The sequence below is a fragment of the Danio rerio genome, chromosome 8 (genome assembly GCF_052040795.2).
Source record: "Danio rerio strain M-AB ecotype USA chromosome 8, GRCz13ab, whole genome shotgun sequence".
NCBI lineage: Eukaryota > Metazoa > Chordata > Actinopteri > Cypriniformes > Danionidae > Danio > Danio rerio.
Window position 1 is genome coordinate 56,805,742 of NC_141028.1, and position 27,948 is coordinate 56,833,689.

Below are 27,948 nucleotides of genomic sequence, written 5' to 3' on the forward strand. Positions count from 1 at the left end.
ACCATTCACTCCATTCACCTGAGCAAACTCTTCACCAAAAGACCTATGATTTTATTGAGTCACAACCATGGTAATATTGAAAGAAATTGCTATTGCGGTATGACGGTATTTACAACATTGTTACATCCCTAATAACTAGGTAAAGAGGGGTTGGAAGTATATAAGCAAAGAAACTATAAAAAAGTACATTAGTATTATCAGTGCTAATTAAACAATAATGCAGAGAATTATCAAAGATGGTAAAAGTATTAATAATACAAAAATGAAACTAATTAACAAAAGTGTATTAATAATAAAAATAAGGAGGAGCGTGGGAGATCAGGAAGAGGACAAATAGTAATAGTCATAATGATAGCAGTAATAATAATAGTAATAATGATAATAATAAAAATAATAATTAAAATAAAAATTAGGACGGGAAGAGGAAAGTGATACGCAATGATAGAGGTAATTATAATAGTAATAGTGATAATAATAATTCTACAGCTGCACAATTTTCGTTTGGAAAAACAATACTAATAATTAATACAGCCATATAGCAGAGAGACAGAAAAATGCTCTGAGATGCACAACTTGTGAATCTCAGTAGACAAATAGTTATCCCTGTAATATGAAACAAGCAACCGGTTGTAATGAACACAGCACTTCATTACTGGTTGTCTGAGTGTTTCAGGAAAGGAAATGCTTTATTATGAGCACTGAGGAATTTGATTTGCTAGAAAGCAACAGAACAGATAAAACCATATGGAGACAAAAATCAGAGAACGTTAGATGCTCAAGAGCAATCATTTTGCTTTTGGTTCAATAAAGGGCCAGCATGACTTTGTTTATTCATAGCATAGCTTGAAAGTGGTTAAATAAATAAAAACCTATTCTAAAAATCATATAGGTTCCTAAAAATTCCAACAAACCACTATCTATTACTACTGTTTGATCTAAGGATATCAGAGGAGATATACAATCTTTGTTTTTGGACTAAATTTTGGACACTATTTCATTCTCCTCCAAAAATCCAAATCATCAAACGATACATTGGAAACTATTGTATGGACTCTTTTTATCCACTTAAAAAACGATTTTATATGCATTTATCACCTTTCCCAGATTGTAAATTATGTTCACAGAGGGCAGTTGGCACTTATTTTCATTATTATTAAGAATGTCCTGCACAATTCTTTTTGGTATCAGCTGGCTCATGATGCTTCATTTTTGTTAGGACAAATGTAGAACTGACTCCAGTATGCTTTTCGCTAAATAATTTTTCTAACATGTCACTCACAATGCAACATAAGTACTAACTCTTAGCTGCCTTCACAGCTGCTATATGTTGGTCTGTCGCTGGATCCCTCCTCATATTATGAGGAAATGTCAATGGGGCCTATCTTTGCTGGATATTATTTGTGTGGAACTATCAACAGCGTGCATACATGGAGTTCAGCCAAAAGTCCTGGATTATAGCTTTTGATATTGTTAAATCTTTTGTCTCTACCTTCTAATGTACGACTTTTCTGTTTATATGTACTTGATCTCAAGATGTAATAGTTATTTATTTCTACCAACCTAACTTCTACTCGTTATTTGGTGTAACATTATTTATTTGTTTGTTTGTTTATTTATTTATTTTGTAGGTATGTGTGTTTGTATTTATTTATTTATTGTTTTTTTACAGCAATCTTTTAACTTCTGTTCGAGGTTGTTTTACAATATAGGCAAATGTTGTATCCTTTCTGTATTAAATTAAAACTGAAATAATAAAAACAACTGTTCCCTAAAGAATTCCTGATTTTATATCCTTTTTAAAAATGTAGAAATAATTTCACTCATTGGAAGACATGGAGGCCATACTTCATTTAGAACGTTAGTACATTTACATTTACATTATATTTAGCAATTTAGCAGACACTCTTATCCCACGCAACTCGCAATTAAGGGGGCATTCAACAATTCAACAAGAAGAGGTAGTACATAAAAGAAGCGATAACTATACAAACAAACTGCTAGTGCTTAGAGGATTAAGGGTTAGAGTAAGGGGGAGTGTTTTTATTGTATTATTTATTATTATTTATTTATGTATTTATGTTTTTAGACAGAGAAGAGTGTTTCTGCAGGTGGTTTGTCAAGCCCACTCACCTGTGTAAAGCACACTTCATAAATGCACAGTGTTTTTGCTGCTTGTAAGAACGTGCAAATGTGCAAAAGTGTCGGTTTAAAGTGTTAGAGATGAAAGAGTTTTCTACAGGTGGTTTGTCAAACCCACTCACCTGTGTGAGGCACACTCAGTTTGGGGTAGTATTAATTGCACAAGATGGCAAAGTAATTCATAATAGTAAGATTTAATCCTGAAAACACACACAAACCATATAAAACCAAAGCACAAACACGGCAGGCATGCCAAGTTCAGCGGCTAGAATTTGCTGAGGTGACATGATGGGTGGCAACGCCATTAATTATGCAGAATTTAAGGCATAATATAATATGAATTGATAAGTTATACAACCCCAAATCCCCCAAAAGTTGGGGAAGTATGGAAAACGTAAATAATAAAAGAAATAATGATTTCTAAATTTACTTTGCCTTTTATTTCATTGCAGACAATATGAAAAGAAAATATTTCATGTTTTGTCTGGTCAACTACATTTCATTTGTAAATATAAATGCTTTCCTGTTTTCAGATCTGCAACACATTCCAAAAAAGCTGTAACAGGAGCAGTTTAGGGCTAGTAATCAGATAAATTGGTTAAATAATGATGTGATGTGAAACAGGTGATGTCAACAGGTGATTGTAATTATGATTTGGTAAAAAAAGCAGCATCCAAGAAAGGTCTAGTGCTTTAGGAGCAAAGAAATGGCGATTAAAAATTATTGTAATGTTAAAAAACAACAATGTTCCTCATAGAAAGATAGGAAAATATTTGGATATTTCATCTTCAACAGTGTATAACATAATTAAAGATTCAAGGAATCTGGAGGAATTTCAGTGTGTAAAGGACAAGGGCGCAGGCCTAAGCTGAACAACCGTGATCTAAAATCCCTCAGGCGGCACTGCATCAAGAATCCTCATTCATCTATTAGCGATATTACCACATGGGCTCAGGAGTACTTTGGCAAACCTTTGTCTAGTACAGGGGTGGGCAATCTCTGTCCTGGAGGGCCGGTGTCCTGCACAGTTTAGCTGCAACACTAATCAAACACACCTGAACATGCTAATCAGTGTCTTTAAGATCACTAAATATCTATAAGCAGGTGTGTTTGACTAGTGTTGGAACAAAACTCTGCAGGGACACTGGTCCTCGAGGATCAAGTTTGCCCATCCCTGGTCTAGTACCACAATACGTCGTTACATACACAAATGCCAGTTAAAACTATACTGTGCTAACAGGAAGCCCTATGTTAACAATGTCCAGAAGCGCTATTAACTTGCACTTGGAGGCATCTGGGATGGACCATCACACAGTGGAAACGTTTACTGTGGTTAGATAAATCAGTATTTGAGTTATTTTTGGGGGGAAATGCACACCGTGTGCTCACGACCAAAGAAGTAAAGGATCATTCGGACTGCTTCCAGCAACAAGTCCAAAAGCCAGGGTCTGTGATGGTATAGGGTAGTGTCAATGATCTTGGCAAAGGTAACTTTAAAAAAAAAAAAGTAGAGCTTTTCATACTGTGCCAAATTTTTCTGATTTGGGGTTGTACAAAAGTTGTCCTCACAGTTGTCATGAAGGCCACAAATAGCAAATAGCTATGTAAAAAACCTTGGTACAAACCTACTGTTTGCAGTCAACAAAAAAATGACAAAAGTTTAATTTTAACTTATTTTGACTTTTATTTTGAAATCCGTACGTGACAACCCTACAGTTTGACATGTGAAATTTAATTTAATTATAGCAACAAATATGTCGAAGCGCAAGTACGACTCTGAATATGTAAGTTATGGATTTACATATATTGACGACAAAAAATACTTAAAGCCTCAGTGTGTCATTTGTAGCGAGGAGCTTTCACAAGAGAGCATGAAACCTTCTAAATTAAAACGACATTTAGAAACCAGACAACATGTTTTATTAACAGTTCAGTTTAGTTCATAACTGAACCTTTCCTTACCCTAACCACTGTTTACAGTATTTGTTGTTTTTACTTTGTAATATTTCTATAATTTCATACATTTTTTTAAATGATAGCAATAAAATATAGTTTATTATTTGTAAGTCTTGGTGATTTTCTTTTAATTTATCTGTCACTACTTGTGTATGTTCACAAATAAATATAAATAATTATAATTCCTAAAATTATATTATAGTTCCTAAAGATTTGGGTCGCGGCTTGTTGACCATGTAAAAATGTGGGTCTCATGGCCAAACCAGTTGGGAACCCCTGCTATATACTATTATCGCGATAACGATAATTTTTCAATATATTGTGCAGTCGTAATTGTAATATCATCAAATGGAAAATGTATTACTGTATGTGATACTGTAATATATAAACATCTATTTAAATGTATTGATTTGTAAAACATTTACAAGAACTTCTAAATATTGTGAGTAATAATGTTCAGCATCGAGTGATTTCATCAAAAGCGTTTCTATGAAATAAAGCATTATTTAATCCACAGGATTTGGCATCACTCTGCTGTTTGGACAGATATTTTGCTGGGAAACAACCAAGATCACATTAGAACAAGCTTTGAAGTGGAAATTAGATCAAACTTGGCTTAAAGGCATGACATATCACGATAAAATAAAGTGCAAGCTGTTAAATCTACAGACGTCTAACTTCCTACTGTTTTGTTCACTAACAGAAAACACATTAGGCGTCATTTTCTGTTGCACTGACGTGAAATAACAAACCATAACAATTGCAAATCATAATACAAATATTCCCTTAGTAATATCTTATTTTTTAATGATTTGATTTTTAATAAAATAGTGTACACACACCTCTACTGTACACACATACTGTACACACACACACACACCTCTATGAAAGCTCACACATGCATAAAGATGCTTGAACTGCTCAGAGGGTTTATAGTGGACAGTGCTGATTTACAGTCTGTCTTGACCATGGCTGGGAGCTGCTGCAGGTTTCTCTCAGGGAGTGGATTACGTAAGCGACAGCAGTGACTGTTCACAGCCTCCCACACAAACTGTGCATGTGCTGTGTTTACTGCCAGCCATAATCAAGAGAGACCAGATTTGCACTCTGAAGAAAATACCAGTGCTTTCTGCAAAATGACAGTGTTCATGCCGCAAATCCAAATGCCCAAAGAGATACATTAAGTAAAGAGAAAGGTAATTACTCACCCATTGTAAGATTTTGATGAATCCTAATGGCTGTTTGACGATTGTAAACTGCCCAGTGGCGACCAACTAAAACAAATAAATGTGTAACGTTAACAAACAAAAACACTGAGCTAAAGACCAATAAATCTGAAATAGCTACTGTTGTAAAAAAAAAGGGTAGACTTTAGCATGGCTCTCATGGATAAGATTGAATAAATGAATAAATAAATAAACAAACAAACAAATAAATATTATACTATACTATTTAATTAGTGCGAACTGAATGTAATGTTTTTGACATTTAATTGCACTAAAAATTTAATTAAATACTAATATTGTTTACATTTATATTAAGCTGCAAATAAGAAATAAGACAAGTGTTGGAAATATATATATATATATATATATATATATATATATATATATATATATATATATATATATATATACACAAGAGTTCTGTCTGGTTCTCAAATCTGACTGGCTAATAGCCTTCGATAGCACTCATACAGCCTCATCACCCTTGTGTATTACTCCACCCACATGTGTGGCAATCAGAGGACTACAGTTTGACAAATATTGCAGCTGTTGGACAACATAATGTACTTTTGAGGCCTTTTAAGGCGAGAATATAGTTGTTTAGATTGCAACTATGCAGTTTATTTATAAGGGTAGTGCCTATTTTAAAATTTTATTTAAAAAACTTCAGAGATTCAGCGCATTGGCAGCCATCAGCCTGTCATACTGGGCAGAGTAAAGCCGGTAGTCGTTCCGCTACAAGGTGGCGAAAGAGACCGCATGATAATGCCCCATTCACACAGGGCGTCAGCATTAATGCTTCCCATTCACTTTGAAAGGGTGACGTCAGGCATTGTCGAACTGCATTGTGGATCTGTCGGCGCCGCTTCAGAGGCGTTGCTTGCTGCAGAAGTTGGGACTAGCTCAGCTTTTCAAGCGTCAGCCAATCAGATCGCTGTATGCAAATACACTAGCTAGACAGTGGCCCATTGCTGACTGAATTTCATTGGCTGACGCTGCTATGATGATCGCGTCAGCCCCTACTTCAGACACGTCTTCAATCAAGCGTTGACGCTGACACCCCATGTTAATGAAACGTAAGGCTTTAGGGGAGAAAACAGCATTTTCTCAGCATACATTTCAAACTACAGCTAACCAAATAATTACAGAACAGGTACATGGCATTTTAAGTCGATCTCTCTGTTGTATTTTATAGTGCTCTATTTATACCATTGTAATCTGGTAGTGTTTGCTTTGCTCTGACTTTTTCTGCGTTATTTATTGTGATCTCCCGATTGCAACAGAGAAACACAGGGAAATCTCACTAGACTGGTGGCATTTTCCATTTTGTTCAGCATTATAATTTTAAAATGTGAGCGAAATTGTTATTATTTTAGAGATTGTGCTAGAGAATCATTAAAATACTAGCTCTAAAGTGACATTAGTGAACTAGTAACGTTTTCTGATCGTTAGCTGCATCTATGAACAGTAGAAGAAAGTAGTTACTCTTACAAAAGGGTTTTTGAGAATCTCCCGTGTTTGATTTTCTTTTTTATATATATGATTTTGCCATCGAACAGTTGTATAAATGCAATATCTCGGGTGGGACACTAAGGAACTCAGCCTAAGGCCTTGAGCCAAAGCACGCCTCCCACCCAATGCAATAAGTTGCTTATATGACAAAAGGCCAAAAATATCTACTAAAATGTGTTTAATTTAATTAAATGTTTTTTAAAATGATAAAACCGCAATTTATGCTTAAACTCTATTAACTTTAAAAAATAAACTACAATTGTAATAAAGCATTTCAGGAATTCCATGCAAATGTCAATCTTGCCAAGTTTTCACCAAAATAGCGAAATCGTTTCTACATTTTTTGTGTAAGCTTTTATTTTATAGTACTTTAAAAATACTCAAAAAAATTTCTGTCAATGTTTTCAAACAATTTTATTTGATTTACCAAAGTCCCACAAATGCCAATTTACATCTGTCACATCCATAACGAAGCTTTTCCCTCGTAAATGCAAAAATGTTAAATAAAATAAAATAAAACCAACAATTTTTGTTCTATAGTGAGCAGACTCTTAACCTTTTGATTAGCATTGTTTCTCTTGGGTTGTGCAGTTTAATTCACAGAATTTCTGCAAAGTAAATACTGTTAACTTGGATATTTTTTTGGTCACATCCGTAACAAATGTTTATTTTCCTCGTTTAAAATGTAAAAAATGTGTACAGATTGATCTTTTTCTGCTCGCATAACTCTGTGGTCAGTTGTTTTCAAAAATATAAACAGTTAAAATAATGTTAACGTAAACTTTTTATGTAAATTTATGTGTTGAGTTTTTACAGCAAATGTCACATTCAAAATGCTAGAATTGCTCATTTATAATTTACAGGTGCTTGGCATCAAAATTGAGGGAAAACATTAAAATATATGATAAAATAAGATTCAAATATGCCTAAATAAATCAAATAACTAAATAATACGTAAACAAAGAATAAATATAGCACTATACGTAGTAGAAGCAATGCAATAATATAACTAGCCAACAGGCACAGGACATCAACATGACATCAGATTGACATTTTACTCCAACATTGTGGGGACGTTGCATTTTGGGTGGAAATGAAAATCGGATTGACGTCAATATCCAATGTCAGACCGATGTCAATGTCCAACGTCGGACAGACTTTGAATTTTGGTCACTTTCCAATGCAATCTAAAAACCAAATATCAACGTCTATTGATGTTAAAGCTTGACAACGTGTGGACGTGACCACTATGACGTCTATCAGATGTTGGATTTAGGTTGCCATACCTGACAAATAAATGTCGGTATTTTATGTCTATATGATGTTGGCTCGACGTTTGATTTGGGTCACTTTCCAACACAACCTAAAATCCACCAAATATCAACATCATTTGAGGTCGTTATTGGACATCAGAATAACGTCCTTAGATGCTGGCTAGACATAGAATTTTGAAAATCTAACTTAATATAAATGTCTCATGACATTGTGTGCCTGCTGGTGTAATATTGTAAATAAAAATTATTTAGACTCATTCGTAACAGCCTATTATTATTTTTCACGGTGTAAATTGGGTATTGTCACAAGACAAAATATAGCTGAATTGCATGTTTGATGAATATTTGGACATTTGTGGTATCTTAAAGACTGTAAACCCCAGCTTTTACAGCATGACAGAACATTATACAAAACAAACTCATTCAAAATGTACAAGATTTGACGTACAGGTACACATTCAACACAACCAAGCACCTCTCTCATTCCACACTGGCCTCAGTCTGGCTGTGTGGTGCAGAATATTTTTAGCTTATTCCTTCTTCTGAGTCGCATATGGTGGATAATGCAGACGCGCAGCGCTATTCAGCCTTCCCTCAAAACACACTAATAACATGACAGCCCCCCCCCCCCTGCTTACGTCACGGATGACGACTGAGCCGCCCGCCGCAGCGCAGCGCACGCGAGAGCAGAGGGAGACTTTACAAGCATTAGAATTAGGCAAAGCTGCTTATCTCAACGTTTCCTTTATGAAAGTGCAACTGGCGAGCGTTTACAGGCTCCAGGCCGATATATCTGACTCGCACAGCGGGCAGAAGGCCAGAGAGCACCGGGTGAATGCGGCACTGCAGACTGTGATGCGGTTACAGTGTCGCACACTCATCGTAACCTTTCTCTTTTAATCTCCGTGCAAATATTATACCATATGTAATCCCCATGTATGATGTGCCTGTTTTATTAATGTGCGATGACTAATAAACGCTGTCTAAAATAAAAATCTAAATCTGAGTTCCGAGTCATTTAGCGAATCGGTTCTCTTGAATTGAAGAGCTAGTTCGTTGATATATTTGAAGGCGTCAATAACAAAAGCATTTATATTTTAATATTCGTTTAAATAGACCGTTTATGTTTCAAACTATGACTCACTCAGTATTATTAATCAAATTATCAATTATACCGTCGAGTGATTTCGCGAATCGGTTCGTTCGAATCACTAAAAAGAACCGGTTCAATAGAGAATTGGACATCAGTGAGAATATATATAAGCATCACAGAGACGGCTTTTATGCATTATCTCTCAAAAGCAGCATGAAAATAAACATGTTTGCATTGTGAACATCCAGTTTGGATAATGTGAATCACTCGTTTGAAAATACTTGCGCATTTGTTCGAACGACCGTTAAAATATCTAATATCGCACAGTAAATATCACCGGCGCAAAGCACTGCATACATCCCACTGTTATTTATCAATCATTTATGAATCACTAATGATGTTTTCTCTGGCGTTTTATTTGATGGCATCTAGCAGGAATTCTCTGAAAGTCATCGAGACGTCGTGTCCAGGTATGTCTTGTCCTGGTCCGCCGTTCCTTTAAACTCGTTATTCGTCCTGTCAGAATGAATAGTCCGCCAAACAGCACGTCTATTTACCTTTATCTTCACACGAGAACAAGTGGGAGCAGTTTTGCAGTACCATCTAAAATTTATCAGGTGAATAGCTGTGATTGAAAGCCCTACCTGGTTGGCAACATCCATCTCGACCGCCCTGCCGCTGATAAGAGGATCAGACGAGTGGAGGTAAAGCGCCGCTACATCCGGGTCACGCCGCAGGAGTAAAATAACGTTGCGCTCCGACAGACACGATCCACTATTTATAATAATGACACCCGCTCAGGATGATCCGACGGGCTGCTCTGAGGAAACTACACGCTTCCTTCACACGACCATCATCAGCCTCTAATGATGCACCAGTGGCTGCGCTCATTTGCAGGAGGTAAATAAATAAACACACATAAAAGCAAGTAAATCTTGTTCTTAGTGATTGATAAATAATAGCTATAAAATAATATTATTAACTATGTTATTTTATTATTAATAATAATGATAATAATAATAATAATAATAATAATAATAATAATAATAATAATTGTTATGTCATAACCAGGTCAACCATTATTATTACTATTATAATTACTATTATTATCATTATTATTATTAATATTATTATTATTATTGTTATAATGATGATTATTATTATTATTATTATTATTGTTATTATTATTAGTTGTGCAAATAAGTAAAAGTAAGTAAATCTTGTTAATAGTCATATAGTAATACTAATATTAGTATTAATACTCATATTAATATTAATAAAATTGTAATAACCAGGTCAACCATTATTTTTATTATTATTATTATTATTATTATTATTATTATTATTATTATTATTTTAATTTTAATATTATTAATTGTGCAAATGAGTACAAGTAAATAAACCTTGTTCATAGTGATGAATAAATAATAGCTAAATAACATAAAAATTATAATAATCATCATTATAATAATAATGTAATAACCAGGTTAACTTTTATTATTATTATTATTATTATTATTATTATTATTATTATTATTATTATTATTATTATTATTAATATTAATATTATTAGTTGTGGAAATGAGCAAAAGTCTTTTTTTCTCGATATATTTTCCCTCTTATTTTTTCACAATGATGGATAAATTATAATTAAATAACGTAAAACAACAATAATAATAATAATAATAATAATATTATTATTATTAATTTTATTATTTTTAGTTGTGCAAATGAGTAAAAGTAAATAAATCTTGTTTAAAGTGAATAATAAATAATAGTTGAATAGCATAAAATAATAATAATAATAATAATAATAATAATAATAATAATAATAATAATAATAATAATAATAATAATAATGTAATAACCAGGTTAACTTTTATTATTATTATTATTATTATTATTATTATTATTATTATTATTATTATTATTAGTTATGCCAATTGTGACTAAGGATAGTGACAAAGGAAAGTGAATGAGTGAGTAGGCTGAGAGAGTTGCGCAAAACAATAAATAATTTCCCCCTTATTTTTTTCAATGTTTAAACATTTTATATTTTAGGCTGCATTTTAACAGTTTCAGTTAAATTGAAATTTATTCTAATAAAGATCTAAATATCCAAGACGTGTGCACAACATTTATGCAGAGTGCAGCTGCATGTTGTTTGATATGAAAAGTTAAATGTAAACTAGATTTGTGACATAGATATTAACCAACCACTGTGTCAACAGCATATTTTTAAAGAAAAAAATTACCTTTAAACATCAGCCTTAAAAGAACTATCAAAAATGCCAGTAAGTTATAACAAAGTCTTTAGATTTACAGAAAAAAAAAATAGATTTTGTTTTTTGCAGGAGTGCAGTGTTTATGAGATGTACTGCACCAGCCACCAGAGGGCGATCGAAATGTTTACTTATCTCCAAATTTTCTGGACGTACGAATCACAATTGTATCGTAAAGCATTTGAACGTTTAGCTTTCAAAAGATTTCACACATGTACATATTGTGCTGCGGATTAATGGATAAATGGTCTGTTTTGACAAATTTCCGCCCCGCATTAGATCCAGGATGTGACGTCACGCAGCCTTGGTGCCCTCACAAGCATGGCCGCCTACAGGAGCGTCGGATTTGGGAGGAATTTAGCTGCTGTTTTAAAAAGAACGTGAGTCCTTACTGTGCTATTCTACTTTAAGTTGATATATCTGCGTGAAGTTTTAAATGATATGTATGTTGCGTGAAGCGTTTTATTTTATTTTTATATGTTTTCGTAATACTTAATAGTGTCACTGACAAGGTCTGAGTGACGCAGATGCAGGACACTTACTGGACAGGCAATATTATGAATATTTACAAGTAACATTAAATGTAATAACTATCGTTTTATACACTTAGTAATGCATGTATTTTAATTCGAAAAAACTCTATAAAAATTAACTGGAAGTTCAGCTGTTTTCTGCTAACCTCTTACAAAAATTACCGATTAACTTATTCTGCTTCAAATATCTTTGTTGTATAACTTTTTATGCAAAGTTACAAATTTGTATTTACATCATTTTATTTTTTAAACATTAACTGTTAGAAATCACAAGAATCTATGACTAAAATAAACTAAACATATTAAACATATTACACCTTTCTAGTACCAGGTTGGACCCCCTTTTGCCTTCAGAACTGCCTTAATCCCTCGTGGCATAGATTCAACAAGATACTGGAAATATTCCTCAGAGATTTTGGTCCATATTGACATGATAGCATCATTAAGTTTCTGCAGATTTGTCGGCTGCACATCCATGATGTGAATCTCCCGTTCCACCACATCCCAAAGGTGCTCTATTGGATTGAGATCTGGTGACTGTGGAGGTCATTTGAGCACAGTGAACTCATTGTCATGTTTAAGAAATCAGTCTGAGATGATTCACGCTTTATGACATGGCATGTTATCCTGCTGGAAGTCGCCATCAGAAGATGGTTACGCTGTGGTCATAAAGGGATGGACATGGTCAGCAACAATACTCAGTTGGCTGTGGCGTTGACACGATGCTCAATTGGTACTAATGGGCCCAAAGTGTGCTAAGAAAATATCCCTCACACCAATACACCACCACCACCAGCTTGAATCATTGGTACAAGGCAGTATGGATCCATGCTTTCATGTTGTTGACGCCAAATTCTGACCCGACCATCCGAATATCACAGCAGAGATCGAGACTCATCAGACCAGGCAACATTTTTTCAGTCTTCTTTTGTCCAATTTTGGTGAGCCTGAGTAAATTGTAGCCTCAGTTTCCTGTTCTTAGCTGACAGGAGTGGCACTCGGTGTGGTCTTCTGCTACTGTAGCTCATCCGCTTCAAGGTTGGACGTGTTGTGTGTTCAGAGATGCTCTTCTGCAGACCTCGATTGCAACGAGTGCTTATTTGAGTTACTGTTGCCTTTCTATCTGCTGGAACCAGTCTGGCCATTCTCCTCTGACTTCTGGCATCAACAAGGCATTTGCGCCCACAGAACTGCCGCTCACTAAATATTTTCAGTTTTTCCGACTGTTCTCTGTAAACCCTAGAGATGGTTGTGCGTGAAAATCCTAGTAGACCAGCAGTTAACTGAAATACTCAGAGCAGCCCTTCTAGCACCAACATCCATGCCACGTTGTAATAGGATTAATAAAGCCTGTCACAATAATCAGTATATTCACGTATCACGCTATACATAGACATGTACACTGAATTACAGATTCTAAATAACCTAAAGAATAAAAAAAAATGAAGATTGTTTATTTAAAGGTGTTTGCATTATCATGCTGTTGTATGTTATTATATAATCAGTGGCATTAGATGGTCCTAAAATGACATTATCATCAATTATCACAGTCATTTCTGTGATTTATTGCACAGCAAAAAATATTTATTATAGTTTTAATAGGTAATTTATATTGCCTAGTAGTAGTATTCAACTTAAAGTGATATTTAAAGGCTTAACTAGGTTAACTATACAAGAAATAAGACTTTCTCCAGAAGGATAATGCAATAGGAAATACTGTGAAGAATGTTCCTGCTCTGTTAAACATCATAGAAATATTAAAAAAAGAATAAAAATCCAATAATGTTGTCTTTAATTGTGTAATGTTACAATAATCATTCTTGCAAGGAGTTTTAGTCCTTATATTGATGATATTAGTAAAGCACGATGTTGAGGAAATCTGGAAAATACTATAATGTTAACATAATATATATAATAACAGTATTATATATAATAATAATATATATAATATATTATATTATTTATATTATTATTTATTATAATAATATAAATAACAAGATTATTTTCTGTTCATGCAGTTATCATGGAAGCGGGCTTATCAGACCTCCCGTCTATACAATGGGCAGAAGTCCAGTTCCTCAGCAAACAACCACTGTGTTTAGTGAGTATTTCCAGCATTCAGATCGCTTATTTGTGATAAAGCATTCGGTCAGAATGGCTTATAACCTTTCATTCCATTTTGTCAGTCAGAAACATGTTCATTCAGACCCAAGACACTCCAAACCCAAACAGCCTGAAGTTTCTTCCAGGCCGTGCCGTGCTGGATTCAGGCACTATGGACTTCGCCGGACCCAGAGATGCTTTTTGTTCTCCATTAGCGAGGTAGAGTTCGTATTTTTACGTAGACTTGACATTTCTGGAGGATCTAATTGCTTAAAACTATCACTCATGTTTCATAATCAATTCATACTCTCATGTAATGTGTTTTATGGTGGTGTAATGGATCACAAATCTCACGGTTTGGATCAGTTCATTTTTCAGATCAGCGAGAAATCGGAGGAGACAAATGTCATTTGCTTTCCATTTATTGCAAAAACATTACTGCAAGAAACTATTGACTTTAACAAACAGAGCCTGTAATTTTAATAAAAAATAAAATCGAGAAATAACCAACTGAATAAAAATTAGGGGGTGCACGGAATTGGACAAATCTAACATTGCAATATTTTGTTATACTGCGATATAAACTTACCGGCCACTTTATTAGGTACACCTTAGTAGTACCAGGTTGGACCCCTTTTGCCTTCAGGACTGCCTTAATCCTTCATGGCGTAGATTCAACAAGATACTGGAAATATTCCTCAGAGATTTTGGTCCATATTGGCATGATAGCATCACGCAGTTGCTGCAGATTTGTTGGCTGCACATCCATGATGCGAACCAAAGGTGCTCTATTGGATTGAGGTCTGGTGACTCTGGAGGCCATTAGACTGTGGAGTACACTCATTGTCATGTTCAAGAAACCAGTCTGAGATGATTCACGCTTTAATACATGGCCGTTATCCTGGTGGAAGTAGCCATCAGAAGATGAGTACACTGTGGATGGACATATCCACAACAATATAGTTAAGTTGGCTGTGGCGTTGACACGATGCTCAATTGGTACTAATGGGCTCAAAGTGTGCCAGGAAAATTGTAAATTGCGATATGACTACAATTTCACCCTATATGAAATTATATAATATCTCTATTTGAAAAGAATTTAACATTTTAGATTGATTTGGATGATTCTGTAGATTCTGTATCTTTATAAAATCTTAAAAGCAATCTACAAACATGGATAAATACAGTAAAGAAAAAAATACAATTGAAATAAACAGTGTTTTATGTTTTTTTTTTTTAGTTCTCAAGTATTCAGGTATAGTAGTATTATAAAAATTAAAATAATGCAATAAATTTATCATAATTAAATATGGTCATTGTATATCCTGTGATGTTTATTGCATATCCTGTGATGTGACTATTATTAGTAGTATCGATGCTGAAACGATATATTGTAAAATATTTAATATTGTGAAAAATGATCTTCGCCACTGTTGCTGATAATGCAAAATCTAACATTATAATTTCTGCAACATATATTTATTTTTAGTCTCGTTTTCAATCAGTGATTGAGTAACTCATTCAAAAAAGCGTCACGTTTCATTACTAGATGTGTCATTTTTGAAGAATTATTCAGTGGCATATTTTTGATTGCTGGTCGTTGCCACCTATTGGTTAAATAATGTTATTGGTACAACTTTCATTTTTGAGCGTCAAGTTAAAGGCATGGTTGCAAGGTGGTTCAGTGGTTAGCACTGTTGCCTCACAGCGATAAGAATATTTGAATATTTAAATGGTGGTGGATGAGGAGATTCCTCACTATGTGTAAAGCGCTTTGAGTGCCCAGAAAAGCACTATATAAATGAAAGGAATTATTATTATTGATATTATTATTATTATATTTTATTCTGCTGTGGTGACGTGTAATAAATCAGAGACTAAGGAGAATGAATGAATGAAGTTAAAGGCTTATGATGATGCTGACTTTAATCTTTACCATAAACATTGGCATTTAGATCTAAACTATAAACTGTTCTCCCACTACTTCTGTGTTATTTGATTGTTTGTAACTTTGTAACGAACTGAAAAGGGTAAAAATGCGGTAATCAAATGATCAAAGGGTTTAATTTATGTTTAAATGTACTTTCTTTTGAGTTTTCTTTGTGATTTGCTATTTTTATTGCATTTTCAGAATTAAAAAATAATTAATGTCACATCAAGGCTATTTCAGAGTTCTCATTTCTTTTTCTTTCTTTCTTTCTTTTTTTTTTTTTTTAACTTTCTTTATTGTTTTTTAGACACAACAACTTGCAAATTTGGTCCAACAGACATTCACACCACAATTGACAATAAGACACAATATACAAACAATAAATACATAAGTATAGTGATAATAGATTAATACAAAAAAAAAAAGAAACAAATAATAAAATAAATACAATAATAAATAGGGTGACGCAGTGGCGCAGTAGGTAGTGCTGTGGCCTCACAGCAAGAAGGTCGCTGGGTGGCTGGTTCAATCCTCGGCTCAGTTGGCGTTTCTATGTGGAGTTTGCATGCATTCGCGTGGGTTTTCTCTGTGTGCTCCGGTTTCTCCCAGTCCAAAGACATGCGGTACAGGTGAATTGGGTAGTCTAAATTGTCCGTAGTGTATGAGTGTGTGTGTGCATGTGTGTGTGGATAATTCCCAGAGATGGGTTTAATGAATGAATGAATGACAATAATAAATAATAATAAAAAAATAATAAATAATAATAATCTTCTGTTTTAATCTAATTTAGTCTAATCTTCTTCAATTTAACAGTTTATTGGTAAAGTTCTCATTTTCTAGGGTGTACTCACACTAGGCTGTCTGAACCGCACTCGGGCACGTTTGACTCCCATTTCCCGGCTTGTTTGACAAGTATGACAAGTATCGCTCCCGGGCATGGTTCAGTTGGCCAGTCCTGGCCCGGTTGGAAGAGGTGTGCCAGGTTCGTTTGGGCTTTGATGCAGTACACTTGTAGTGTGAATGCAAAACGGACCTGAGCCTGAAAATTAAGACACCTTGTCACTTTGAGGAGACTGTTTCATATAGATTTATTAATCATTCTTACTTTTTAATGAACGCAAACTGTCATAGTTTATCAACCTCTTAAAGCCCAAGGTGTTTTTTTACATGCATTTTTTATTTCTCTTTGCTATTTGGGCTTATTAGAACCTGATTAGAATAAAAACCTAAGTATCATCTTTTGATATGATGTACTTTTAGAGAAAAATGATGTCCATATATGTAGACTCATGGTCCGAATTTACATAAAACACTTTTTTCCCCCAATTTTTTAATGCATATTTAACATAGAAATTGTTTTTTTTTTAACTTGCTTTAACTATCAGAGAGTAAAAACAAATTTCTTTTTTCCATTTTGGACAGTTTAAAATAGAGTTTGGGACATTTCATATGCTGCAAAACAGTTGCAGGATGACACTGTATGTCAATAACAAAATATAAAACATTCAAAGTATTTTAATAGCCACTTAAGAGCTAAAAATGTGCTGTCCATGTATGCAGACACTCAGGCCCTAGGAGGCTAAAGATGCAAACCCCTCTCTGCGCATCAGCTGCACCTTCAGCAAACCTCCTAATACCTGCAGCACGATGACTTTCATCAACATTTATTAGCGTCAAAAGTGGCGGATCTGTTCAGCAAAATATTTGACTGTATGTAGTCGCACGCCAAACAACTAAATATAATAATAAAAATATCAAACTCTATTGTACGGAGGAAGAAAAATATAAAATATAATATTTCTGTTGATAGTTGTTCGAATGGAAGAACACACTAATATTAATCGTCTTGAAATGGACACGAGTAATAGTAATGTTGATGCATGACTGTGCAAAGACCACTTCTGATGGATATGCTGATTCTCAAGATGCCCATTATAGTGATATCTGTCAGGCTGTGTGGGGTTTTACTGTATGTGTAATGTTCCACAAAAAATGCTAACAGCAGCTTTAAATCCAGAAATGCATCTGTGAGAATGTTCCTGCGCATTTTTGCTGAACTGTGTTTCTAGAAGCGCCTGAAGGGCACCATGCCAGTACTGATGCTGTTTTCATCCTTCAGGCAGCTGTTCAGGATTGATGGAGTCAAGAGTGTCTTCTTCGGCCCTGATTTCATAACCATCACCAAGGTAAAGAACCTGTTTTTTCTAACACCATGCTCAATTATATTTGAAGGTCCTGTGAAGTGCTTTAAAAATGGGCATTATTTTTTTTTTTAATTCGATGTATGACGTAATCTTAACCAAAACATGAAGAGAGGGCGGGGCATAAAGTAGCCCCTCCCCTTTAAAAAAAATAGCCAATAGAGTGGAGGAACTATGACGTTATCTTGCTAGCATAAAACTGGTTCCCTTAATAAAATCCCTATAGGATTTTCCCGTAAGCTTTTCGAAGATTGCGAATAATAAGCTCTGTGTTCAAACAATGTTCATTACACTTACACGTTTTGTCAAGCCGGATAATCCTCACACGAAAATACAACTTTAAAAATACAAAATAAAACGCAAAAACCGAAAAGCTAACATTAGCCTATCCGCTTGTTAAGTGTGACGTCACGCGAAGCGGCTTCCGGGTCCAAGCGCTCTATTCAACTGAATGGGGAGACTCATGAAATGGTAATAATAAACGTTTACAAAGCGATTTAATGCTTTCGAAAATCACGATTGCAGTATATATGTCCATGCCTAATATCCGATGGCCAGAAAGTGATACATTTTTTTACAAATTGTTAAATTTTGGTATTTGTTATGCAGCAAGCCCAGAGATTGTTGTGTACACTATGATTTTATATAAAATTAACTTTAATGTGTGATAGGAATAAAACGTGATCATAAACGAATGATTTCTCCACTCAAATGAATGGCGGCTTGAACCTGGAAACAGTATACATACGTCACAAACACGTCACCACTTACCAAGCGGATAAACGGACTAAACTGCCTACAGACAACTTATCAAGCTTATTTTTAGAAATATGCTACATGACAAAGAGTTAATCTCGCTGTTTATTATAATATAATACAAGCTATATGCTATAAACAAATAAATACGCAAAAAACGCATAGACCTACGTGCTTTTTGGATCGTTTTTAGGTGGGAAGTGCATCTGTTTTGCTTTACGGTTGTTAGTTTTAAAACTGTATGTGTAAATGTGCCTACATAGTATTATCATCAGACATTTTTAAACAAGTGTATCGCTCGCGTGCACACAGAAATGAGGCGTGAGGGACATGTCTATATGCCTGCAAGTTCCATACAGATAGAAAACAACATTCAGTATTATTTTTATGTCACGAAGTACAGCGAAAAGCAGCCCATACAGTCACATATGCTATACATTTCATGCAGGAGTGTAAATAATGCAGTTATGACAGAGTTAAATGTGTTCAGATGAAGAAAAAAAAAACGGACGAAAAATCAATTTATTACATTAAAAAGTCAGTGAATATGTCTGTATTTTTACACATTTATTCACACGTTTGCATTGTTGAGAGCAGGAGAGAGACAGGCTGCACTGGTGAGCAGCATCTTCATAATATCGTTTATTTAAAACAAATGATCAACAAATGAATCTGTCTCGACGGTCTTTACATGTGAAGGCATTATCTGCACACAATATGAATTCCAGATTAGAAAAACACTACTGTAAGATTCTAAATTATCATATGCATTTGTTTATATGACAAAACATGTCGTTTTGACTCTAAAAGGTCCATACTGACTCCAAAGGCAGATACTGATAAGATCAGGGCCTGTTGTGTGGGGGTTTTATGATGTGGTCACATGTTGATTGGTCAGTTTGAATGTCTCAGCATTAGGGCTTTAGTCACATGGTCAAGAAAGATACAAAATAGGTGGTAAACTCGGGCTCTTCCTGCCTGCTCTTTTCCTGGTCTGCGCTCTCCTGCTATGCTCCTCTCCTCCTCTGGAGTCTATCTTCCCTGACTCTACTGCAATCAGGCTAGCTTCTGGGCCTGCTCACTTTGGGCCCTATCATACACCCGGCGCATTGTGGCGCAAGGCGTGGCGCAATAGTCTTTTGGTAGTTTCAGCTTGGCGCAAGAGTCGTTTTGAGGCGTTGCACTACGCTGTTTAAATAGCAAATGCATTAGCGCTCATTTGTGCGCCCATAGGCGTTCTGGTCTAAATAGGAAGGCGTTCTGAGGCGGACCGCTGGCGCGTTGCTATTTTGAGAAACTATAATAGATTTTTCATTAGACCAAAACAAACCCGGTCTAAACTCCAGCGCAGAGTTGCGCCTCGCTTACACACTGCTTAATACACACAAAAGAGCAATAGGCAAATATCTTTACATATGAAAAAATGTAAATATTAAGGATATATATAGGATATAATAAGAATAGATATAGAATATAAATATAAAGGATTAAAATATTACAAAACATATTATTTTCTAGCCTACATAAATATGAAAAATCACTGCTTTTATGTCTTCTTCATCTCGAGAGGCTTTTTCAGTTCATTCATAACAATTTGCTTCTGTATAATGTTATTATTATTAGCAGTATTAGTTATTATATCCATATTTATATTTGTTTTATTAAAAACAAGCTTAGATTTGCCCACCTGTCAGGTTTTAGACCATATGGGGCACATCATGTGTTTTAGGATATAACAGGTTTTTGAGCACATTTTGCTATTATTATTCATTTATTCGTTTACTGGAAATAAGAACTGAATTTAGAAATAGTTTTGAAATGAATATTTGCGCTTAACAAACAAAATTATTTATTTATAGACTAATTGATGTCTGTGCGTAAAGGTTTCCCTATCCAAGAGCGAAAGTGAAAGTAGTTCCATTATCTCTCTTTCTCACGCAGTAGATGCTCTGTTTCTGTTTCTGTTAAAAAACTGTCAATTGTTAACTGTTTGCTAGTGAAATGCTCATTTTTTCCACTTAGACTTACTTTGCGTCCTGTAAATAGAGAATGCGCTCTTGGCGCGACGCAGCTGGCTCTTGAAGGGAATGGGAGATGAGACTTTAATTGGTTATTCTCAAAACACACCTATAACTCATTAAGAAAATAAACTCAACCCTTTAGAACATGCGCCTTGGCGCAAAGCGGATATTTCTGTCCTTAAATTAGCAAAAACGCGTTCTGACACGCCCTGAAAACGTTTGCGCCCTGCGTTTTGCAATCTGCGCATGCACCGTCAAAATAGAGCCCACTGATAAAAACATCTTTATGTGTGTTTTTTCATTCAGACCAGTGGTGAAACAGAGTGGAAGGTGATCAAACCAGACGTGTTTGCAACCATCATGGACTTTTTCACTTCTGGACTTCCTGTTGTCAATGAAGCAGATGCTCCACGTGCTGACACAGGTTGAACATGAGGATCTGTACTGTCCTTCTTGTGTTTGTGGTCTTGACATCATCACTAAATTTAAGATCTGTAAAAGAGTAATGCTTGGTTTATATCTGCAGCTCCTTCAGAAGATGACGATGAGGTGGTGGCTATGATTAAAGAACTGCTGGACACGCGTATTAGGTACAGTAGAATGTCTCTGTGCTTTTTATTCGTTTTTCTTTGACTTAATCCCTTATTTATCAGGGGTCGCCACAGCAGAATGCACAGCAGCAAAGTTTCTTGATTATTAAGCCTGAATGAGACATACCAGCTTAGACTGTTTTGGTAAACAATGCAACTGCAGAAGAGTCAAGCTTTAAATGGGAAAATTATCAAAACGAATTAAGTCATTTTTGAGTGAGATGCTAATGGTCTAATCCGATTAAATGGTCTATGCTAAGCTAGGCTAAAAGTGCTCCTGCCAGACCTGGAGATCGACTGATTGGATTTAGAATTGGTCATTGGTCAAAACTCATTTGTTTAACAAAAGTGGACTGTCCTTTTAATACTAGTCAGCGTTCAGGCTTAAGAAATTGTACCATTTGTAACTTTATTTATATTCAATTTAATTCACCTTTATTTGTATAGCACTTTTACAATGTAGATTGTGTCAAAGCAGCTTCACATAAAAGATCATAGTAAATTGGAACAGTGTAGTTCAGTATTTAGTGTTTAAGTTCAGTTCAGCTCAGTTCAGTGTGGTTTAATAATCACTACTGAGGGTCTAAACACTGGAGGGCAAATCCATCGATGCCCAGCTCTACACATCCCAAACCATGCAAGCCAGTGGCGACAGCGGAGAGGGAAAAAATAAACTCACAAATTGGCGAAAGTGAAGAAAAAAAACCTTGAGAGAAACCAGACTCAGTTGGGCACCACCAATTCAATTTTTCCACTGGCCAAACGTCTTGTGCAGAGCTGTAGTCTCAGAGGCGGAGGCGGAGGACTCGTCTGTCCCTGGGGCGTCACATGAATCAGTCTCATGCTCTCCACTCCTACATGACCACCCCAGCAGCTGCTCAGGATAGGGCCTGGTCCAGGATATGGAAACCTTGGGATCATCTTGTCTCCGGTCTTAAATTGAATCAGTGACTCTGCATAGTCTGCGAGCCTCGGGACGAGTATCCCCAGGTGGAAATGGAGAATAAAGAGAATAATTAGCGTAGCTGCTGTTCATAGTGAATATAAACAAGATGCAGAATCCTGTGTGGAAACCCGCTAAAGCCTAGTTCACACTAGAGGATTTTAAGCCTGATTTGAGCCCGATTTGGAAGTTAACGAGCTCGCCGACAGATCGGGCTGTGATCGGGAAGAAATCTGCGGGTGCTCGGCGCTCGCCGCTCGCCGCTCTTTATGTGTGAACTACTGAGCAACGCATCAACGCCGACACCTCGCAGACGGAAATCCAACATTCAGCATGCTAAATATTCCAGAGCAGTCGGCCGACTCAACCCCACGTGTGGTCAGATGTAGTGACGAACTACAGCCAATGAGAGAGCATATCAGCATGAGCTGAATGCCTGTGTGTTCAGGAGCTAAGCAGAAACATCTGTGATTGGTCAGAATGGGCATCGGTGCACTCGCTTCATTCTGCGTTAACACAGACATGAGAGTAGGCTATATTAACAGTGGAACTAGAATTCTGTAACTATTAGAATTACCATACTGCTCATTCTGACGGTTCTTATATGAAACGCCATATTGTCACATCATATTTACATTCAAAGCTATTTTTGAGATATTAAAATTAAGCTTTGAATGTTTGGCATCATTTTTAATGACACATTACCCTAAAAATATAATATTTTTTTGGTAATACAGCCTATAAATATGTAGTTAAGATACTAAAACACTTAAAGGCTTGGCTTTCATTTTCACTTTCAAACAGGAGCTATTTCACAGCACAGAATATGCTGTTTTGAAAGATATCTGAAGTAAATTGATGTTTTTGCCATCAGAAAGTTTTGTTTATGTTAGCAGCAAGTTGCCAGGCAAGAAAATGCACACATATTTAAAGTCACAGCGAAAAGTATCAGACATGCGTGCAGTCATTTTGACCAATATGGTAATTTAAGGCAGAAATGCTCAGTTCTTTACTGTTTTGTAATAAAAAAAATAACAATGTCAGAAAGAAATACACTAATAGTTAGAAAACGGCAGGGTGTTATAAATATGTTAGTTTTATTTCAAAGAGTTATAAAATTACAAAAATTAAAAACTCTCTGTGTATCTATCCACTCAAACCTTGCAGATGAGTGATTAATCCGCTGATAAATCAGCTGATTTGACGATGTTTTTAAATGCTTTCTCCAAAGCTTGAAAAGCTGTCAGTGATGTAATCAGCACACAAGCAGCCAATAGTGTTCAGCTTTTTTCTGACGACTCCTCCCTCAAAATTTCATTGGCTGTGGTTTGGTAGCTTGAATGAGCTGATGGGGAATGAGATGTTGTCAGATCATGTAGTGTGTGACCCCCCTCTTGTGGATCGTTCACGGAGTGTTGCGTAGTGTGAACACCACAGAGATCAAAAGACACAAAGTCAAGTCATGTAGTGTGAACAGCACAACGATCTGCTGATGTTTAAAATCCTGTAGTGTGAACTAGGCTTAAGTGATGCACTGAGTGTATGCTTTACTAAACAGATAGGTCTTTAATCTTGTTTTGAATTCGGATATTAGCCTCGGATATTATCAGGAGGCTATTGCAGAGTTTAGGAGCCATAAATGAGAAGGCTCGACCTCCTTTACTATTCTAGGTACTACCAGAAGCCCCAATTTAGAGATCTTAAAGAGCGATGCTATATGATGAAGGCGATTCTATAAGCAGTTTATTTCAATTAGAATATTGCCTTATTGTATTTATTTATGACTCCAGCATACAGTAGTCTACAGCACTGTCTTTCACATTCTGTCTTTATATTACACACTGTGTTTTGTCATGTGGTCTGCACTGAAGTGATGACATTCTGGATTTTGCCTTTCGCTTGTATGGTGGCTCGGAACTGTCAAAACACCTGTCAAAATGCTTTTTCTCATGCGAATCATACCCAATCTGAATTTTTAAATGAAGGATGAAAGTTTTGCAGGCAGTGTGTGAATATAATGGACACAACCTGAGGTCGAATTGTTGGATTCAGTGTGCAATAACCTTTAAGGCCCCTAGAGTTTTAGGTTCAGCTCTGGTACTAAACCCCTAATTCTAAGTAAAACATTTTGAAAACATTTCAACTGGAATAATGGCATTTAATCATATGCATAAATCCTCAGACCTACGGTGCAGGAAGATGGCGGTGACGTGTTGTACCATGGTTTTGAGGATGGCATTGTGAAGCTGAAGCTGCAGGGCTCCTGCACCAGCTGTCCGAGCTCCATCATCACTCTGAAGAACGGCATCCAGAACATGCTGCAGTTTTACGTGCCGGAGGTGGAAGGAGTCGAGCAGGTGAGCACTGAAGGACTGCGCTTTTTAGATATAGGAGAATTCTGCCATCATTTTCTCACTCATGATTTTAAAAATAAAATTTCAGTCACATGATCCTTCAGAAATCACTCTAATATTATTATTATTAATAATAATAATATCATCAATGATAAAAATAAAAAAAATAATAATAATTATAATTATTATTACTATTATTATTACTATTAATTTTATTATTATTACTATTATTATTATTAATATTATTACTATTATTGTTATTATTATTATTGCTATTATTATTATTATTATTACTACTATTATTGTTACTATTATTATTATTATTATTATTACTACTACTATTATTATTATTATTACTATTATTATTACTATTATTATTATTATTACTATTATTATTATTACTATTATTGTTACTATTATTATTATTATTATTATTGTTATTATTATTATTATTGCTATTATTATTATTATTATTATTACTATTATTGTTATTATTATTACTACTACTATTATTATTATTATTATTATTATTATTATTAATGGTAATAGTAATAAAAGCAATAATGACTGGAGTAATGATTTCATTTGAAACTAAATACAATAAGTTTTAATAAGCACTAGTAGTTATTTAAAATTGTAATAAATATTTAACAATTTAACTATTTTATTACATTTAATAAATGCCGCCTTGATGAACAAATCTTAAAAAAAAAAAAATGACCCCAAACTTTTGACTGGCAGTGTAGTTCGATTAACGAGTAAATTAACAGGAAATTTTAAATTTTGGGTGTAATACCTCTTTTTATATTATTTTATTTATAATTTTTAAACAGGAAAAGATTAAAAGATAATCGGGCCTGACTGCTGTTTTTCAGCAGGTTCCTGCTCTGCAGAACATAAAAACAGACTTACATCTCATCCATCAACACAGTACAAACAATCACCAAACATATAAAATAAAGAAAAGCAGGCTACTATCTCAGTGGCTACAGCGATAGTTGACCATCAGATGACGAGCATGGGATTTCTTAAAAAGCCTCAGTGTTGGTATTGTTTTGAGATGTTGTGGGATCTCATTCCAGCCTTTTGGGAAAACATAAAAGAAAGATCTCTGTCCATAACAGTTTTTAAAAGCCGGTACTGGCAAACATCCATTTGATACAGCTCTGGTGGAACGATCAGTCCTAGTGTTGAGTTTTGGTACCAAAGCACAAAGGGCTGCTGAGGTAGCGCTATTTAAAATTTGATAGCACAGTTTAATACCTGTGTTCATAATGTAGTTTTGAAATGTTAAAGCTTTAGGAAGTGATAGAGCAAAACAGTGATGTGTCCATCCAGAAAGTCTGTTGTGGATCTTGTAGGCCCTATTGTACAGTCTAGCTATTGGCTCCGAGATATCGTTTGTTGTGAGAGACCAAATAAGCAGACAGTAAGACAAGGTAGACAAGATTATGGCATGCAGATAAGTTTCTGAAACAGAAAAATACAAATTTGTCCTAATTTTGCCATAAACAAATAGTCTTTGTTTCAGCTTTTTATAAACATTAAATCCATTAATGTCACTACTAGGAAAAATGAGAAAACCCAGCCATCATTAAAATATCAAAAGTGTTATGAGGCATTTCTCAGCTAATCTGATGTCCCTTCTATTCTGTAGGTGAAAGAAGAGGATGTGGAAGTGTCATAAATCCCTTCAGCGTCCAATCAGGTTAAAGGAGCTTGAGTTTAGTGCTCTGTTACACAGCTACACTGCAGAAAATTGCTTTTCTTACTTTAAAGTTTCTTTCAATTTCTAGTCCATATATCTAATATTCCTAAATTAAGAAGCATTTTCTAGACAAGCAAAACTTATTGTGTTGTTTTCAGAAATAATAAGTCAATATTAAGTGAGCTTTCCCTTAAAACAAGCCGAATAGTCTGCCAATGGGGTAAGCAAAATAATCTTGATTTCACTTTGGAATAACATTATTCAGCTTACCCTACTTGCACATTATTTTGCTTGTTTTAAGGAAAAACTCACTTCATTTTGACTTGTTATTTCTAAAAAAACTATATTTTTTTGCGTGTCTAGAAAATGCTTCTTGATTTAAGTATTTTTTAAATATTTGGACTACAAACAAGACAATGTATTTTTTGCAGTGTGTGCTAAAGGAGAAATCTGTGTGTTTTCTCACTCATTCAAACACATTTATTAGCCACATGAATTATTATGGCATCAAGCCTACATTTTATAAGCCTACATCTTTGGATAGACCGTATTCGGTCAGTGCTGTAACAAGGTTTTGGGTTCGTCACATACTATTTGTCTCAATGCACTGGTTAAATCAAAGAATGCAGTTTTGTGTGTATTATATGTAATAAATGAAATCTTATATGCATTTACTCAGACATGTATGTAAATATTATTGCTTGAAATCAGCCGGTTTCATGCTTAATAGATTCTCAGGAATCCTCATATTGTAGGTCACTTTTTAATTATTTGAAAACTTTAATACAGATTACATTTGCAAGACAAATCGTCATTATTTCTCGTTTAATAGAACGATGCAGTAAATTAATGACAAATTAATAAAGATTATCAATTATTTGGGCTCTCATGTCAGTGGTGTATTATTCATTCATTTTCCTTTGACTTAGTCCCTTTATTCATCAGTGGTCGCCACAGCAGCATGAACTGCCAACTTAAATCCAGCACATGTTTTACACAGCGGATGCCCTTTCAGCTATAACCCAGTACTGGGAAACATCCATACACACTCATTCACACACATACACTCCATACAAATTTGTTTATTCAGTTCACCTATAGCACATATCTTTGGAAACCAGAGCACCCAGAGGAAACCCATGCCAACACGGGGAAAACATGCAAACTCCACACAGAAATGCCAACTGACCCAGTCGGGACTCGAATCAGCGACCTTCTTTCTGTGAGGAAAAATGCTAACCAATAATAATAATAATAATAATAATAATAGAGTTTAGCTGCTTATTGCTTTGTAAAAAAAAAACAGTAAAACACCAATAATTGTTGG

At 35.0% G+C, this 27,948-nt stretch overlaps 2 protein-coding genes across 4 annotated transcripts in view; one reads left to right on the top strand and one right to left on the bottom strand.

Annotated features, from left to right (window-relative positions):
* The window catches only part of sypb (synaptophysin b), a 28,995-nt gene extending 18,939 nt beyond the window's left edge, over window positions 1-10,056 (bottom strand). Inside the window, exons 1-2 of one of the 2 annotated variants that reach the window (XR_015496995.1) lie at window positions 9,845-9,900; window positions 5,304-5,369 (exon numbers count right to left, since the gene is read on the bottom strand). Coding sequence is in view for 1 of the 2 variants with exons in the window: in NM_001030242.3 (NP_001025413.2) it covers window positions 5,304-5,369; window positions 9,845-9,862 (84 nt within the window). In the remaining variant the exon portion in view is untranslated. 2 annotated transcript variants of the gene reach the window in all.
* A 1,729-nt stretch (window positions 10,057-11,785) lies between these two features.
* On the top strand, window positions 11,786-27,504 carry nfu1 (NFU1 iron-sulfur cluster scaffold homolog (S. cerevisiae)). Of its 2 annotated transcripts, none has more exon segments than NM_001122708.1 (8): window positions 11,786-11,862; window positions 14,034-14,116; window positions 14,202-14,337; window positions 18,168-18,234; window positions 21,333-21,450; window positions 21,553-21,616; window positions 24,742-24,916; window positions 26,571-27,502. In NM_001122708.1, coding segments are annotated over 8 exon segments (732 nt in total). In that variant the 5' UTR covers window positions 11,786-11,803; the 3' UTR covers window positions 26,601-27,502.
* The last annotated feature ends 444 nt before the right edge of the window (window positions 27,505-27,948 follow it).